The sequence below is a fragment of the Crocuta crocuta genome, unplaced genomic scaffold, assembly GCF_008692635.1.
Source record: "Crocuta crocuta isolate KB4526 unplaced genomic scaffold, BGI_CrCroc_1.0 scaffold29, whole genome shotgun sequence".
Taxonomy (NCBI): domain Eukaryota; kingdom Metazoa; phylum Chordata; class Mammalia; order Carnivora; family Hyaenidae; genus Crocuta; species Crocuta crocuta.
The window spans coordinates 4,700,319-4,715,627 of record NW_027533280.1 but is presented as its reverse complement, the minus strand read 5'-3'; the positions used below and the strand labels follow the sequence as shown (position 1 = coordinate 4,715,627).

At 42.9% G+C, this 15,309-nt stretch overlaps 1 protein-coding gene across 1 annotated transcript; it reads left to right on the top strand.

The window, feature by feature from the left end:
* Window positions 1–76: 76 nt before the first annotated feature.
* On the top strand, window positions 77–14,072 carry GPN3 (GPN-loop GTPase 3). Its single transcript, XM_077748067.1, has 8 exons — window positions 77–266; window positions 3,608–3,716; window positions 8,994–9,161; window positions 10,600–10,724; window positions 11,556–11,671; window positions 11,798–11,894; window positions 12,769–12,897; window positions 13,453–14,072. The coding sequence occupies exons 1-8, from the start codon at window positions 219–221 to the stop codon at window positions 13,513–13,515; spliced, it is 855 nt and encodes a 284-aa protein (XP_077604193.1). The 5' UTR covers window positions 77–218; the 3' UTR covers window positions 13,516–14,072.
* Window positions 14,073–15,309: the final 1,237 nt, after the last annotated feature.

The window sequence follows — 15,309 nt, the reverse complement described above, 5'->3', positions numbered from 1 at the left end:
AGAGTTTCCGGAGAACGCGTTTCACACGAGATTTGACCTGCGGGACGCTTCGTAGTCAGGGATGCAACCGAGCAGAAGCCGCAGAAGGATTTTGGATTGCGATTGGTTCGCAGGACGTGTTCCCGGAACTCAGTGAGCGCCGCGCGAAGGCTGAAGGGAGCGGGGTGGTCGAACCCGGTGTTGATCCGCCGGCTGCACCCGGGACCCGGAGCGCCGGTATGCCTCGGTATGCGCAGCTGGTCATGGGCCCAGCAGGCAGCGGGAAGGTGAGCATTTGGCGGGAGAAGAAGAGAAAAGTCTGGGCTCGTGGGAGGCAGGGAGGTTTTGGTCCTGACGACGGGACCGGCGCGTGCGTGTACTGGAGACTCTGGGCAGCTCGGCTCTGCAGTCTGCTTCAGTGCTCTTTTTGTTGTGGTTTTGAAAGTGGAGAGTAACGATGCTTGTTAATGTTTATAATATACTAATGCCCCAGATACTGCGTTTAAACACTGTGAGAGAAGTCCTATTATTCTCATTTTACAGACAGGAATTTTATAGAAACAGACACAGAAAGGTTCAGTTCTGTGCCCAGGATCACACGGCTAGTAAGCGGTGGCTGGAATTTAAATCTAGTTTTGTGTAACTCCAGAATCCGCCCCCGTCTCGCTCATAGACGGTTCAAGTGTGGTCTCATTAATCACTGTTTCTTAGACGTTTGAGACATGGACTTATGGTATTTGAGGCGCCTTTAGGAGGTATATGGACCTAACATTAGTGAACATCGAATCGTTTATTGAGAAAGTTATTCCCTTTTCAATTCTCTTTGTTTGAATTGAGGTGAAATTGTCAGTTTGGTACTTGTATACCTAACACTTTAATCCCCAGGTCTCTTCAGAGGTCAGATCTTAGAGCTTTTGAGAGACCTTTGTATTTAGCTGGAATAAAAAGACCTTTAAAGTACACTTAATTTTACGATTACGTTCATGTTATGATAAATATATCTGGTTTCCTGTTTACAATAAAGGTATTTTTTTTCTTGTAAGCAAGTATTAGCGGGATGATATGAGGAGCTTTCAAATATTACAGAAATGGTGAAGATATCAGTCAAATAACAGGAGTGTGAAAAGCTCTGGAATCTGGAAGCATTGTCTGGTTTCAGTCTTGAAGACATTGTTCTGAGGCTTGATCTATTCTGGGTGCAGGCGATCTACATGTGACTATAATATAGCCCTTGCCTACCCAGAGCCTGTAGTCTGTTTGGAAAGACTTGTCATTTAAAATATAGTGCAATGCAGGGCACCTCGGTGGATCAGTTGGTTAAAAGCCCAACTTCAGCTCAGGTCATGATCTCATGGTTCCTGGGTTCAAGCCCCGTGTCAGGCTCCATACTGACAGCTCAGAGCCTGGAGCCTGCTTCAGAATCTGTGTCTCCCTCCCTTTCTGCCTCTCTCCTACTCACCTCTGTCAGTCTCTCTCTCTCAAAAATAAATACACATTAAATATATATATGTGTGTGTGTATACATATATATATGCACGCATATACGTATATATGTATGTATATACACACACATACATATATACGTATATGTATATACACACACATATATATACGTATATATATATATACACACACATATATATATATAGTGTGTGTGTGTGTGTGAGATGTATGGAGAGGGCCTCCTGTTATGCAGAGAGAATAGTATGTGAAAAGTCACTGAGGAGAAAGGATAATAGAAGTTATCTTCTGTATTCCAGATTAATTTTCTGACTGTTAGACAAGTACTTTTCTACAAATTTTTGATGCCTACTATCAGAAGTACTCACCGAGCATATTCTTTGTGCCAGGCACTGTTCTGGGCCCTGCGGATTGTGTAGTGGATAACACACACACACACACACACACTCATCTCTGCCCTTGTAGAGTTTTTTTTTCTAATAGTTTATTTTCAAGTTGGTTTCCATATAACACCCAGTGCTCATCCACATAAATGCCCTCCTCCATGCCCATCACCCCCCTTGCCCTTGTAGAGTTTATATCCAAACATATCAAGTCAGTCAATTAGAAGTAATTATGTGTCGGATACCATGCTAGTTCCTAGGCTTATAAAACTGAAGAAGACACATCCTTGCCCTTTCCTTTTTCTTTTTTTCTTTTTGTTTAATTTTAGAGAGCGAGCACACGAGTGGGGGAGAGGGAGAGAAAGAGAAAAAAAAAATCGCAAGAGGATCCACACTGGTTCTGGAGCCCGACACAGGGCTCAATCCCACAACCTTGGGATCACCACCTGAGCTGAAGTCAAGAGTCAGACACTCAACCAACTGAGTCACCGAGGTGCCCCAATACATCCCTGCCCTTAACTAGAGAGTAGGAAAGACAGAAAAGTAACTTAGAGATTTTAACATAGTGTATTAAGGATTACATGAGGAATAAGAATTCTCTAAATCAAAAGTTGCAAACTGATAGCCCACCTCTAGGCTATTTACTGACCTCAATGTGCTGTCGTCTTGAAATGCTCTTCCCCTGGCTTGGCAAGCACATTCACATCCCTTGGCTCAAACACCCCTCTCCCCCTCAGCGACATCATCCCTGAACACCCTACTTAAATCTTTGGACCGTAATCATCCTGGTAGAGATATTGTGTTACACAGACATTGTGTGTGCTGCTTGGTATCCTTAGAAATCTTTTTAAATTCCACTTTTTGCATGTTAGAGCAACAAGGAGCCTTAGTGATTGTTAGAGACCATTCCAATTAAGAGATAAAAAACTGAGGGGCAGGGGCGCCTGGGTGGCTCAGTTGGTTAAGCGTCCGACTTCAGCTCAGATTATGATCTCACGGTTCATGGGTTTGAGCCTCACATCAGACTCTGTGCTGACAGCTAGCTCAGAGCCTGGAACCTGTTTGAGATTCTGTATCTCCCTCTCTCTCTGACCCTCCCCTGTTCATGCTGTCTCTCTCTCTCTCTCTCTCAGAAATAAATAAAACATAAAAAAAAAATTTTAAGAAAACTGAGGGACAGGGCACCTGGCTGGTTCATTCCGCAGTCTTGATCTTGGGGTTATAAGTTAGAGCCCCGTGTCGGGTGTAGAGATTATTTAAAAATAAAATCTTAAGGTGGACCTGGGTGGCTCAGTAGGTTAAGCATCCAACTCTTGATCTTGGCTCAAGTTATGAGTTCAAGCCCCACATTAGGCTCTGTGCTGATGGTGTGGATCCTGCGTGGGATTCTGTCTCCACCTCTCTGCCCCTCCCCTCTTTATGCGTGCACGCACTCTCTCTCTTTCTTTCTCTCTCTGAAAAAATAAATAAATAAACATAAAAACCTTAAAAGGGGGTGGAGGGAGGAAGGAAGAAACAAAACAAACTAAGGGGCAAAGTAGAGAAACAATTTCCCTAAAGTTACCCATGAGTCTTAGCCAGGTCTGGATCTTCAGCCCAGTCCGGTGTCCCCAACTCCCAGCCCAGTACCTTTCCTGTTTTCAGTCAGCTTTTTGGTCAATAAAGGCATAGTTTTATTCTCCTTAATGGATACTGACCAAAGGATATGGGACGTCCTTCTGGGAATGCAGGGGGAGGACCACACTGCCTGTTGCTTTGACCCCTCGTGCCTTATGACATTACAGAGCACCTACTGCGCCACCATGGTCCAGCACTGTGAAGCCCTCAATCGATCCGTCCAAGTTGTGAACCTAGATCCTGCAGCAGAACACTTCAACTACTCCGTGATGGCTGGTGAGTCCTGAGCAGGGCCTGCTCCCTCCTTCAGGAAAAATAAGCGGTGGAGAAGCGGGCTGCTTGGCACAAAAGCTGAAAATTGTAATCACTACAGTCCGCTTCCCTGTTTTATGGTGAACAGCATGAGGCCAAATGTCATTTGGTGACATGCACTCATGTGGACATAGGTGGCAGGATCCTTTCCTGGTCTTTGGTTTAAGTTAAGTGAGGAGACTCCTCCCTCATCACACTTCCCTTCTGTCCCTTTCATGCTTAGTCCTGTTGTGGTGAATCAGGTTTATGCTGATCCTAGTATAAGGGAGCAGCCTAACTGTTTGTTTTTTAAAATTCTTTCCCTTTGTTCATTCAGAGATCTGTTGAACACGTGCTTTATGCCAGACACCAGCGTTCCAGCAGAGAATGGTAGATGTTATCCTTGCCTTCATGGATCTTTTAATGGGGAGATAAGCAAAATGATAAACATGCGGATTGTCATAAAGTTGCAAATAGGCTGATGAGAGGGAATAAGTGGGGAAGTTGCCTTAGGAAGGGTAGTCGGTGAGAAGTCTCAGGAAGGGAGATTTGGGCCCAGGCCTGATGACGATAGTTGTGTGCTCACCAGGCTGGGGAGAGGCCTTCCAAGATGAGGGAATGTCAGGGCAGTAAATTGCCTAGAGACAGGAAGGGGTTTGGTGTGTTTCCGAAAAAGCAAATATGTCAGTGAGCTGGAACTGAATGAGTGAAACAAAGAAGTGGGTAGGTGCCAGTAGTACGTGAGAAGTTTGGGTTTTATCCCGTGTTCTTAGTCCATTTGGGCTGCATTAACAAAACACCACAGGCAGGGTAGCTTATAAACAATGGAAATGTATTTCTCACGGTTCTGGAGGCTGGAAGTTCAAGATCAGGGTGCCAGGAGAGTCAGGTTCTGGTTAAAGTCCTCTTCTAGGTGGCAGGCTGCTGACTCCCCACTGTGTCCTCACATGATGGAAAGGGACAAGGGGCCTCTTTTATTAGAGCACTAAACCCAATCATGAGACACCACCTTCATGACCCATTGCCTCTCAAAGGCTCCACCTCCTAATAGTATCACCTTGAGCATTAGGTATTCAATATTGAGGGGACACATTCAATTTATAGTACGTGTCAACGGTGGAATGCTGTTGGAGGTTTTAAAGCAGGGGAGAGGATTTATATATGATATATATATATATATATATATTTTTTTTTTTTTAAGAAACACACTCATTTTTTTTTTTATTGTAAGTTTATTAATTTTGAGAGAGAGAGAGAGCACAAGTGGGGAGGGGGGCAGAGAGAGAGAATCCCAAGCAGGCTCCACACAGTCAGTAGAAAGCCCAAAGAAGGGCTCAAACTCATGAACTGTGAGGTCATGACCTGAGCCAAAATCAAGAGTTGGATGCTTAACCGACTGAGCCACTCAGGTGCCCCAATATCTATTTTTAAGGATACTAGCTCTCAGATGAAAAACAGATTCTGAGGGTCAGGAGTAGAAGCAGAGGCTAGCAGTATGGCTCTGGAAGATGTCTAGGTGGCTTGGACTAGTGTGGGCATAGTGCAGATGGATTCGGTATCTACTTTGCAGGTAGAATTAGCATTCTTTGGGAGAGTGAACCAGAAGGGTATAAGAAAGGGAGGAATCATCAAGGGTGACTCTTAGATCTCTGACTTGAGTGGCCTGAATTACTGAAGAGAGCGTGTGGTGCCATTTACCAGGAAGGAAGACAAGTCTCTTTAGTTTGGGGCAGACCTCTTTGCACTTACTGAGCTTGAGATGTCTGACATATGTAAGGGGCAGTATCAAGGAACCAAGTGGATATAATAGTCTGGGACTCTGGAACAAGGTCTGGCCTGGAGATATAAATTGCCAAATCAGCAGCATATAGACAGTCCCTAAAGCTCCAGGCCTGGATGAGACTGTGGGAAGAAGTACGTGAGAGAAGAGAACCCAAGACCAAGCCTTAAAGTTATCTGATCTTCAACAGTCCGGTGGAAGAGGTGGAGTCAGTGAGGTAGGAAAGCCAGAAAAATGTGGCATCACAGAAGCCAGAAGAAAAAGACTGTTTCAAGAAAGAGCTTGTGCTTGGTGGTGTCCGAGATGGCTGGGAATTCATGTAAGATAAGAACAGAAGTGGGTGTTAGATGTGGGGACATGGAGGTGGTGGTGACTGTGCCTGGCGGTTTCAGTGGAGCGGTTTGAAGAGTGGCCTGGAGGTGATGCAGTGTCAGCGCTGACAGGAGACGAGGAAGTTTCACTGAAAGGAGCAGAGAAGTGGAGTGAGAACTGGAGAGGATATGAGGGTCAAGGGAGGTTTCCTTTGAACCTTGGAGATGCTAACCGGAACACTGGAACGGACTTGATTGGTGAAGAGAACGTCCCAGTGGAGAAAGAGAAACTGAAAATGCCAAATGGTGGGAGTAACTTCATGAGTGAGAAAGGGGAGGGGAAATCCCAAACAAGTGGAGGGTTTTGCCTTCACTACAAGTAGGATGCTTTTATTTTCCTCTTAAAGATTTTATTTTTAAGTAATCTTTACACCAAAAATGGGGCTCAAACTTACAACCCCCAGATCAAGAATTGCACGCTGCACTGACTGAGCCACCAGGTGTCCCTGGAGTGGGGTGCTTCTTCCTTGTAAGCAGAGCGAAGGCAGGGTTCAAGGCACCAAGTAACAGTGCTGGGAATATGGTAAATTCTTCTTTGTTGGTTTCTGATTTCTATTAATGACATGCGTGCCATTGGGACATCAGAGTGGCTGGAAGTGGTGCGAGTGGGGGTGGGGGAAGGCAAGTTGAATCAAGAAGAGGAGACATGAAATAGTCATCTTCCTTGAGAAAAAGTCATTGCATTGCTTTGGGATTGTTTCGTCGCACAAGCCAGTTTATGTAAAAGGATTATTTAGGAGAAATTAGGGAATCTCTTGCAAAACCAAGAGCAAGGCTTTATGAGAGACTAGAACCCAAAACACAAAAACTAACAGAAACTAAAGCCAGCTTTCTGTCTTTCTCTGCCCTTTTTATCACTCTTACAGACCACCTTTCTCAACTTCACGTGGCCCGGCAAAGTGCCTCCAACTTCAGGTTCACATCACTTTGTGGTCCGGGTGTCCTAATGACTGACTTGTGTCCTTGAGTCATCCTTTTACTTAATTTTTTTAATTAAAAAAATTCTTTTTATCGCCAATTTTTGAGAGACAGAGCACGAGTGGGCGGGCAGGAGAGAGGGGAGGGGAGAGACACAGAGTCTGAAGCAGTCTTCAGGCTCTGAGCTGTCAGCACAGAGGGCAGTCCTCAAACTGTGAGATCATGACCTCAGCCAAAATTGATTGCTTAACTGACTGAGCCACCTAGGCACCCCTTGAGTCATCCTTTAGAAGATCTATTTTATTGTCCCAACTTGAGTCAGATGTTTAAATCCTGGATAGGGAGAGGAAGTACACAGGAAGATATTTTCCATATAAACATGGTTATGAGTGAGACATTTCTCTGTGAACAGAGATTATAGGGCTTTTTTTTTTTTAATGTTTATTTATTTTTGAGAGAGAGACACACACACACACACAGAATGTGAGCAGGGGAGGGGCAGAAAGAGAGGGACACAGAATCAGAAACAGACTCCAGGCTCTGAGCTGTCAGCACAGAGCCTGACACTTGGGTATGGCCTAGTCCGAAAACGGACGCTTAACCGACTGAGCCACCTAGGTGCCCCCAGAGATTGTAGATTTGAGCACAAACATAAAAAACCTACAGTAGAAAGTTATAAATAATAGATTTCCGAGGCACCTGGGTGGCTCAGTCAGTAAGCACCCGACTTCAACTCAAGTCACGATCTCGCAGTTTGTTAGTTCGAGCCCCACATCCAGCTCTGTGCTGACAGCTCAGAGCCTGGAGCCTGCTTCAGATTCTGTGTCTCCCTCTCTCTCTCACTGGCCCTCCTGCTCTCTCTCTCATTCTCTCAAAAATAAACAAACATTAAAAAAATTTTTAAAAATAATAAATTTGGGGCACTGGGGTGGCTCAGTCAGTTAAGCATCTGACCTCAGCTGAGGTCATGATCTCATGGTTCGTGGGTTCGAGCCCTGCATCGGGCTCTGTGCTGACAGCTCAGGGCCTAGAGCCTGCTTCAGATTCTGGGTCACCGTCTCTCTGTGCTCCTCCCCGGCTCATGTTCTCTCTCCCTCTCCCTCTCAAAAATAAATAAAAGCATTAAAAATTTTTTTTAATAAAATTTAAAAATAGATTTGGAAATAGATTTCCAAAATGAGTAGTAGAGGAGAACTATGCATATACCAGAAGTTTTAAGCTCCTGCTATAGGTGATTTATTTCCATTGTTCCATGGAGTCTTCATCCTTCTACCCCAGGATATATGATTTGTCCCCCGTTTTATAAATAAGGAAAGTGAGTTGCAGAGAGGTTAAGTAGCTTCCCTGTAGTCATCATGTTAAGAAACGTAATTGGTTTTCTTGGTTTGGTTTGGTTTTAGTTGTTTTAGAATAGGTAGTGTATATTTACATGGTTCAAAATGTAAAAGGTACAAAGAGTAAGTACACAGGAAAATGTCTCCTCCCAGCTCTGTGTCTCAGTAATCAGCTCCCCTGCCTGGAGGCATCCAGTGTTGCCATTTTCTAGGATGTTTTTCCATAGAAAGTCTGTGCATATAAAATCAAATATGTGTTTTCTGTATATATGAATCTTTGTCTTTTGTTGTTGTTGTTAACACATATGATGGCATTTTTACAGAGTTCTGCTCCTTGCACTTTTCACTTAAAAGTATACCTAGGAGGGGCTTCTGGGTGCCTCAGTCGGTAAAGGGTCTGATTTCGGCTTAGGTCATAATCTCATGGCCTGCAGGTTGGAGCCCCATGTTAGTCTCTGTGCTGACAGCTGGGAGCCCAGAGCCTGCTGCGGATTCTGTCTCTGTCTCTCTGTCTCTGTCTCTGTCTCTCTCTCTCTCTCTCTCTGCCCCTCCCTGCACTATGTCTCTCTCTGTCTCTCCTAAAAATAAAATAAACATTAAAAAATTTTTTAAGTATACCTGGGAGATTTTATCATATCCATACTTAAAGTGCTTCTCCTTTTTATGACTACATAGGACTCCACTATCTGGCTATACAGTAATTTACTTAATTAGTTGCCATGAACACTGCTACGGTAATAATCATGTAGAGAAATAGTTTCACATATGTGAGTTGTTATATAATTGTTAACTCTCACTAGCGAGGATAACAGTTTTTGAATGGATGTTTTTATGTTCCGGGCCCTTCTGTCTTGTGCAGACATTCGGGAACTGATCGAGGTGGATGATGTCATGGAGGATGACTCTCTGCGGTTTGGTCCCAATGGAGGACTGGTATTTTGCATGGAATACTTTGCCAATAATTTTGACTGGCTAGAGAACTGTCTTGGCCATGTCGAGGATGACTATATCCTTTTTGACTGTCCAGGTAAGTCTGCAATTTGAACGTGACCTTTTCCTTGAAGTTGTGCTGGTTCTATCCTCAGTAAGAAAAAGTGGACTGAGCCTTCATAGCTCTAAACCATTCCGCAGTGAAGTACAAAGCTCTTACTCATTGCCTCTAACTCATTCATTGAGTCTACTGAGCGTTTACTTTGTATTCTGGAAACCATACAGAGCCAGGAATCCATGGTCTTTGCCCTCACAGAGCCCTCAGTCAAGTGGAAGTACTAAATAGAATGAACAAAATCACTCATGTTATTATTTAATATTCATTTTTGATGGGTTCTCCACAGGAGTAGCACAGACCATCACATAGCAAGATTAGGAGGCTTCTGATCAAGTGGCCTATAAGCTGGGCTGTGAGGTGAAGGTGAGGGAAGCCATGGTCCAGGCGGGGGACACAGCACGCCAAAAGCTTTGAGGCAGGAAAGAGTAAGGTGGGTTCAGGCCACTGAAAGGCCTGTGTGGATCAGGGAAATGTCATGAGGTGAGGTTGGTAGGGGACAGATAATCACATGCAACTTCTTAAGCCAAATTGTGAATTTTATTTTACTTTTAATATTTATTTATTTATTTTGAAAGAGAGAGAGAGAACAAGCTGGGGAGGGACAAGCAGTGGGGACAGAAGATCCAAAGCGGGCTCTGCTGACAACAGAGAGCCCGACGTGGGGCTCGAACCCATGAACTGTGAGATCATGACCGACCTGAGCCAAAGTCAGGCACTTAACTGATTGAGCCACCTATTTTTTTTAATTAATTAATTAATTGATTGATTTGTTTGTTTATTTTGAGAGAGAGCATAAGCAGGAGAGAGGCTCAGAGAATCCCAAGCAGGCTCCTGACATGGGGCTCAATCTCACAAACCATTAGATCATGACCTGAGCCAAAATCAAGAGTCAGACAACTGACTGAACTACCCAGGTGCCCCAAAATTGTGAATTTTAGACTTGAATCTAACTTAGCTGTGATCAGTTGTGCCCTCACTTTATTTTCCCTTGCCTTCAATTGAGCCCACAGAAAAGTGCATATATCCCAAGCATACAGCTTGATGAACATTCCTAAACAACACACACCTTAGCGCTTGCTTTTGATTCCCTTCTTTAACCATCTTTTGGGAAATTTAAAAAAAAAATTTTTTTTTAATGTTTATATATTTTTGAGACAGGGAATAACACAGCATGAGTGGGGGAGGGGCAGAGAGAAAGGGAGACACAGAATCGAAAGCAGGCTCCAGGCTCTGAGCTGTCAGCACAGAGCCTGACGCGAGCCCCGAACCCACGAACCGTGAGATCATGACCTGAGCCGAAGTTGGACGCTCAACCGACTGAGCCACAGGCGCCCCAAGGGAAATTTTTTTTTTCACGTAATGTAATGAGTTCACTTATTTCCTGTTTATAGTAATCTTGTTATTATTCTTCATGTAGGTCAGATTGAGTTGTATACGCACCTGCCTGTGATGAAACAACTGGTCCAGCAGCTGGAACAATGGGAGTTCCGAGTCTGTGGAGTTTTTCTCGTTGACTCTCAGTTCATGGTGGAATCGTTCAAGGTTTACGTTTTTTTTAACCTTTATTTACTATTGAGAGACAGAGCATGAGCATGGGAGGGGCAGAGAGAGGGGGAGACACAGAATCTGAAGCAGGCCCCAGGCTCTGAGTTGTCAGCACAGAGCCTGACATGGGGCTCAAAGTCAAATCCAAGAGATCATGACCTGAGTTAAAGTTGGGACACTGACCAACTGAGCCACCCAGGTACCTCTCAAGGTTTAGGTCACTCATGTTGACTTTTTAGCAGATGACAGTCTTCTTTAACCACTGTGTGATTCTGGATATTTCAAAACTATATTCCAGATATATTTTTAAGTCAAAATATGATATCATATAGATTTGGGGTAACTATTTACCAAGAAAAATGAGGCAAATGCATTGTTTATAGGTCCATTTTTAATTCTCTGAGGGCCTTTTATCTAGTTTATGAACTGTATTTCCCATCAATTGCTCTTAAGGAATATTCAATGAAAAAGGGGTTAAGATAACATCTTAACTTTAAATTGAGGTTTGTGATCACTGTACATTTTTTTTTTAAGATTTTATATTTAAGTAATTCCTACACCCATGTGGGACTTGAACTTATAACCCTAATATCAAGAGTTATGTGCTTAGCTGACCAAGCCAGCCAAGGCTCCCACAATCACTGTAAATTAAATCTACCGGGTCAACCATCTGATTAGTGTGGACTGTCTTTTCTTTAGGATTAGCATTTCTTTTACTTAGGCCAGTTTTGGTTCCAGTGAGGAGCAAAAGCCTCTCTTTTATGTGGAGATCACCAAATTTTGTTGGCAACAATTAATTCATCTTTCCTTTTCTTTTACCTCCTTTAGTTCATCTCTGGCATCTTGGCAGCCCTGAGTGCCATGATCTCTCTAGAAATTCCACAAGTTAACATCATGACAAAAATGGATCTGCTGAGTAAGAAAGCTAAAAAGGAAATTGAAAAGTGAGCTTACTTCTTCCATTATCCTCAGATCTTAATTGCGGAGATGTAAAGTTCTGTCAGTCTGCAAAACTAGTTTCCTGATTTATTCTTCCTTTTATTCGTCAGTTGTTTTTCTCTCCTTTGAAGGTTTCTAGATCCAGACATGTATTCTTTATTAGATGATTCTGCAAGTGACTTAAGAAGCAAAAAATTTAAAAAATTGACTAAAGCCATATGTGGACTGGTAAGCTTTTTTTTGAGTTTATTTATTTTGAGAGAGAGAGGAGAGAGAAAAGCAGTGGGGGAGGGGCAGAAGGAGTCGGGTACAGAGGATTCGAAGCTGGCTCTGTGCTGACAGCGGAGAGCCCGATGCAGGGCTCAGACTCACAAACTGTGAGATCATGACCTGAGCCGAAATTAGGAGTCAGATGCTTAGCCAACTGAGCCACCCAGGTGCTTCTCAAAGTTTTTTTTAAATGACCTGGTCTGCTGTTTACCCAGAGCTAGTCAGTAGCCACCATTACAGGAAGCAGAGTCCAACCCTGTTCCTCGTAAAAGGGAGGAAGGTAGGGACAGGCTGTGGGCTGGCCAGTATGTAGCTTAAATTAATTAATTATTTAAGAGAGTACACGTGTGTGCATGCATGAGGGAGGGACAGAGGGAGAGAGAATCTTAAGCAGGTTCCACACCGAGAGCAGAGCCAGATGCAGGGATCATGATCTGAGCCAAAATCAAGAGTCAGACACTTAACCAACCGAGCCACCCAGGCACCCCTCTATTGGCAGTAGCTGATAAGTTAACTGACATGTCTACTGTTCTAAGCTTTGTGGGAAGTTCAGAACTGTCTGTGCCTTTTTGAAATTCCCGGTGGTTGTTGAATTCAGATAAATACCTATGAAATAGTGTCTAGTTAAGTAGTAAGTTCATGAGTATCGGGGAGGTCAGAGGCCAGAAAAATCAATGATTTGCTCTTGTTCTGTGTCTGTTCCTCCTCCTCCCTCCTTCCACATGCAGATGTTTTAAATCAGAAACACAAATGCTTATAAACTAAAATGTAAGTTGAAAATTAAGTCTTGTATAGCTTCAGAATGACCTTTTCTGAAATTCCCAACTTGTAGATTGATGACTACAGCATGGTTCGATTTTTACCCTATGATCAATCAGATGAAGAAAGCATGAACATTGTGTTACAACATATTGATTTTGCCATTCAGTATGGAGAAGACTTAGAATTCAAAGAACCAAAGGTAATTTTGATTATTGACTTTTGGTATCAGTTTGCACCAGCACTCAGTGGCCTCTTGCATACTCCCAGCAACTCCTTAAATTTCGTCTCAGCAGCAGTGGTAACCTGGGCTTTCCTGGGAGTTCTCCGAGATTCACATCTGCGCTCAACAAGCAGTATCAGTTTCCTGTTATTGAGGCTATGGTATTATTAAGTTTCTTTGTCCTCAGGGCTTGGGGGCAAGTGCAAAGAGGAGATGAAATCCAGTTGAACTTGGGCTGCCCTCACATGTCACTGGGAAGCCTGGTGGTAGTTATCATAGGCCACTATCTCAGCAAAGTAGCTGAGAGTCAGCAGGTGTGAACTCAAGTAAGAAATGCTTCCAATGAGATACAAGCACTTTAATTTACCACCTAGCTGGAAAAATTCTATCACCCATGCCTTTTGTCACTGTAAAAGACACCTAAAATGCATTTGGGCATTATCTCCTGGTAGAGTAATACTTGAAAAATAGGTGAGCACATACTAGATCTAACTTAGGGGAAATGAATATTTTCTGTTTTGTTCTTTGTGTCAGGAACATGAAGAGGAGTCGTCCTCTATGTTTGACGAATATTTTCAAGGACACCAGAAGGAATGAAGAGTTTTTAAAATAGTAACCATATATGGGAAGCACTGTGGCTGAACCAGCAAGACATGGTTCTCTTCGAAGGATGCAGTACTAGAAAGCTACTTATTTCAGTGAAGAAAGTAATACTTGGCTCTTTAGCAGCAGCATGCCCGGATCAAGCTCTAGCTGTTCTTCAATGGCTGGTGTTTCAGGTGGAATGTTGTAGTATCATTTTAACAACATCAATTCAGATTTTAAATGTTGGAATTTAAATGAATGCACATAGACTTGTATATAGTATGAATGAGCACCTGGGGTACACTTAGGACCCAGTCTGCTTTTATTTCTACTGTTGGATTTTTGTTACTTTTGAAGGTTTTTTTTTTTTGAGAGGCAGGAATTATTGTAACAAAATATACATGTGTGTCCAAAGGTAAAAAAAATCTAGAAGGATATAGTTAAGACCTTTGCTTATCTATATCTCTGAGTTTTACTACATTGAAAATGTATCATTTGTGTAATTAAAGAATGAAAAGTAACTTAAAATATAAATGTATGTAAATAAATAAAAGAAATAGAAAATAGCACTAACCTTTTGTTACTCTTGTTTTCTAGTCAGAATTTGGAATACTCAGTCAGGGGCACCTGGGTGCCTCAAGCAGTTGAGCATCCAGCTTTTGATTTCAAGATCAAAAAAAAAAAAGTCAAGATCCCAGGGTCGTGGGATTGAGCCCCACGTCAGGCATCAGGCTCCATGCTGAGCATGGAACCTTCTTGAGATTTTCTCTCTCTCTCTTCCCTGTTACCCCTCCCCAACTCACATGTGCGCCCTCTGTCATTCTCTCTCTCTCTCATAAAAAAAAAAAAAAAGTACTCAACCAGGGCAAATTTTTGAATGAGTAAATTTGCCCAGTCATCAAAACATAGTGATTTCTTTAAAAATGCAGTTTTCACTTTATTTATTTATTTATTTATTTTTAAAGGTTTGTTTATTTTGATAGAGCAAGCAGGGTAGGAGCAGAGAGAGAGGAGACAGAAAGAATCCCAAGCAGGCTCCGCACTGTCAGTGCAGAGCCTGATGCAGGGCTCAAACTCACGAACTGCGAGATCATGACCTGAGCTGAAATCAAGAGTCAGACACTTAACCAACTGAGCCACCCAGGTACCCCAAAAATGCAGTTCTTAGTCTCTGAGCATTTAAAAATGTACACTTTCCCGAAATAACATGCACACAAAAATGCGAAAGACATAATTTTTTTATTTTTAACTAATGTGCACATTGGTCGAATTTTTTATTTTCAGTGTTTTTAAGTTCAGAGGGGTTGGGTGTGAAAGCATGGAGAATGACTAGTCAGTCAGTCAACAGATACTTCTCTAGAATCTGCTGTGGACCAGGTCCTCCTAATGCCCATTGAGTTCTGCCAGGCCATGTGCTAAAGAATATCTTACATAGTCTTGGGCTGCCTGGGTGGCCCAATTGGTTAAGCGTCCTACTCTTGATCTTGGCTCAGATCACAATGTCACAATCGTGAGGTAGAACCCATGTTGGGCTCTGAGCTGACAGCATAAAGCCTGCTTGGGGTTCTGTCTCTCTGCCCTTCCCCTGCTTTCTCTTGCACGTGTGTGCTCTCTCTCAAAATAGATTAACTTTTTTTTTAAGGTAAAAAAGAAACGTAGTTTCTTTCACTTTCATATAAGCCTTATAACGGACCCAGGCTTCATTGGTCATTTGGTCCCGGATCTTATATCAATACAAATTAAGCCCTTTAACCTGCAACTCCAGTTAAATTTTAATCATTCTTGTACATAGATAGCAGGAGTACA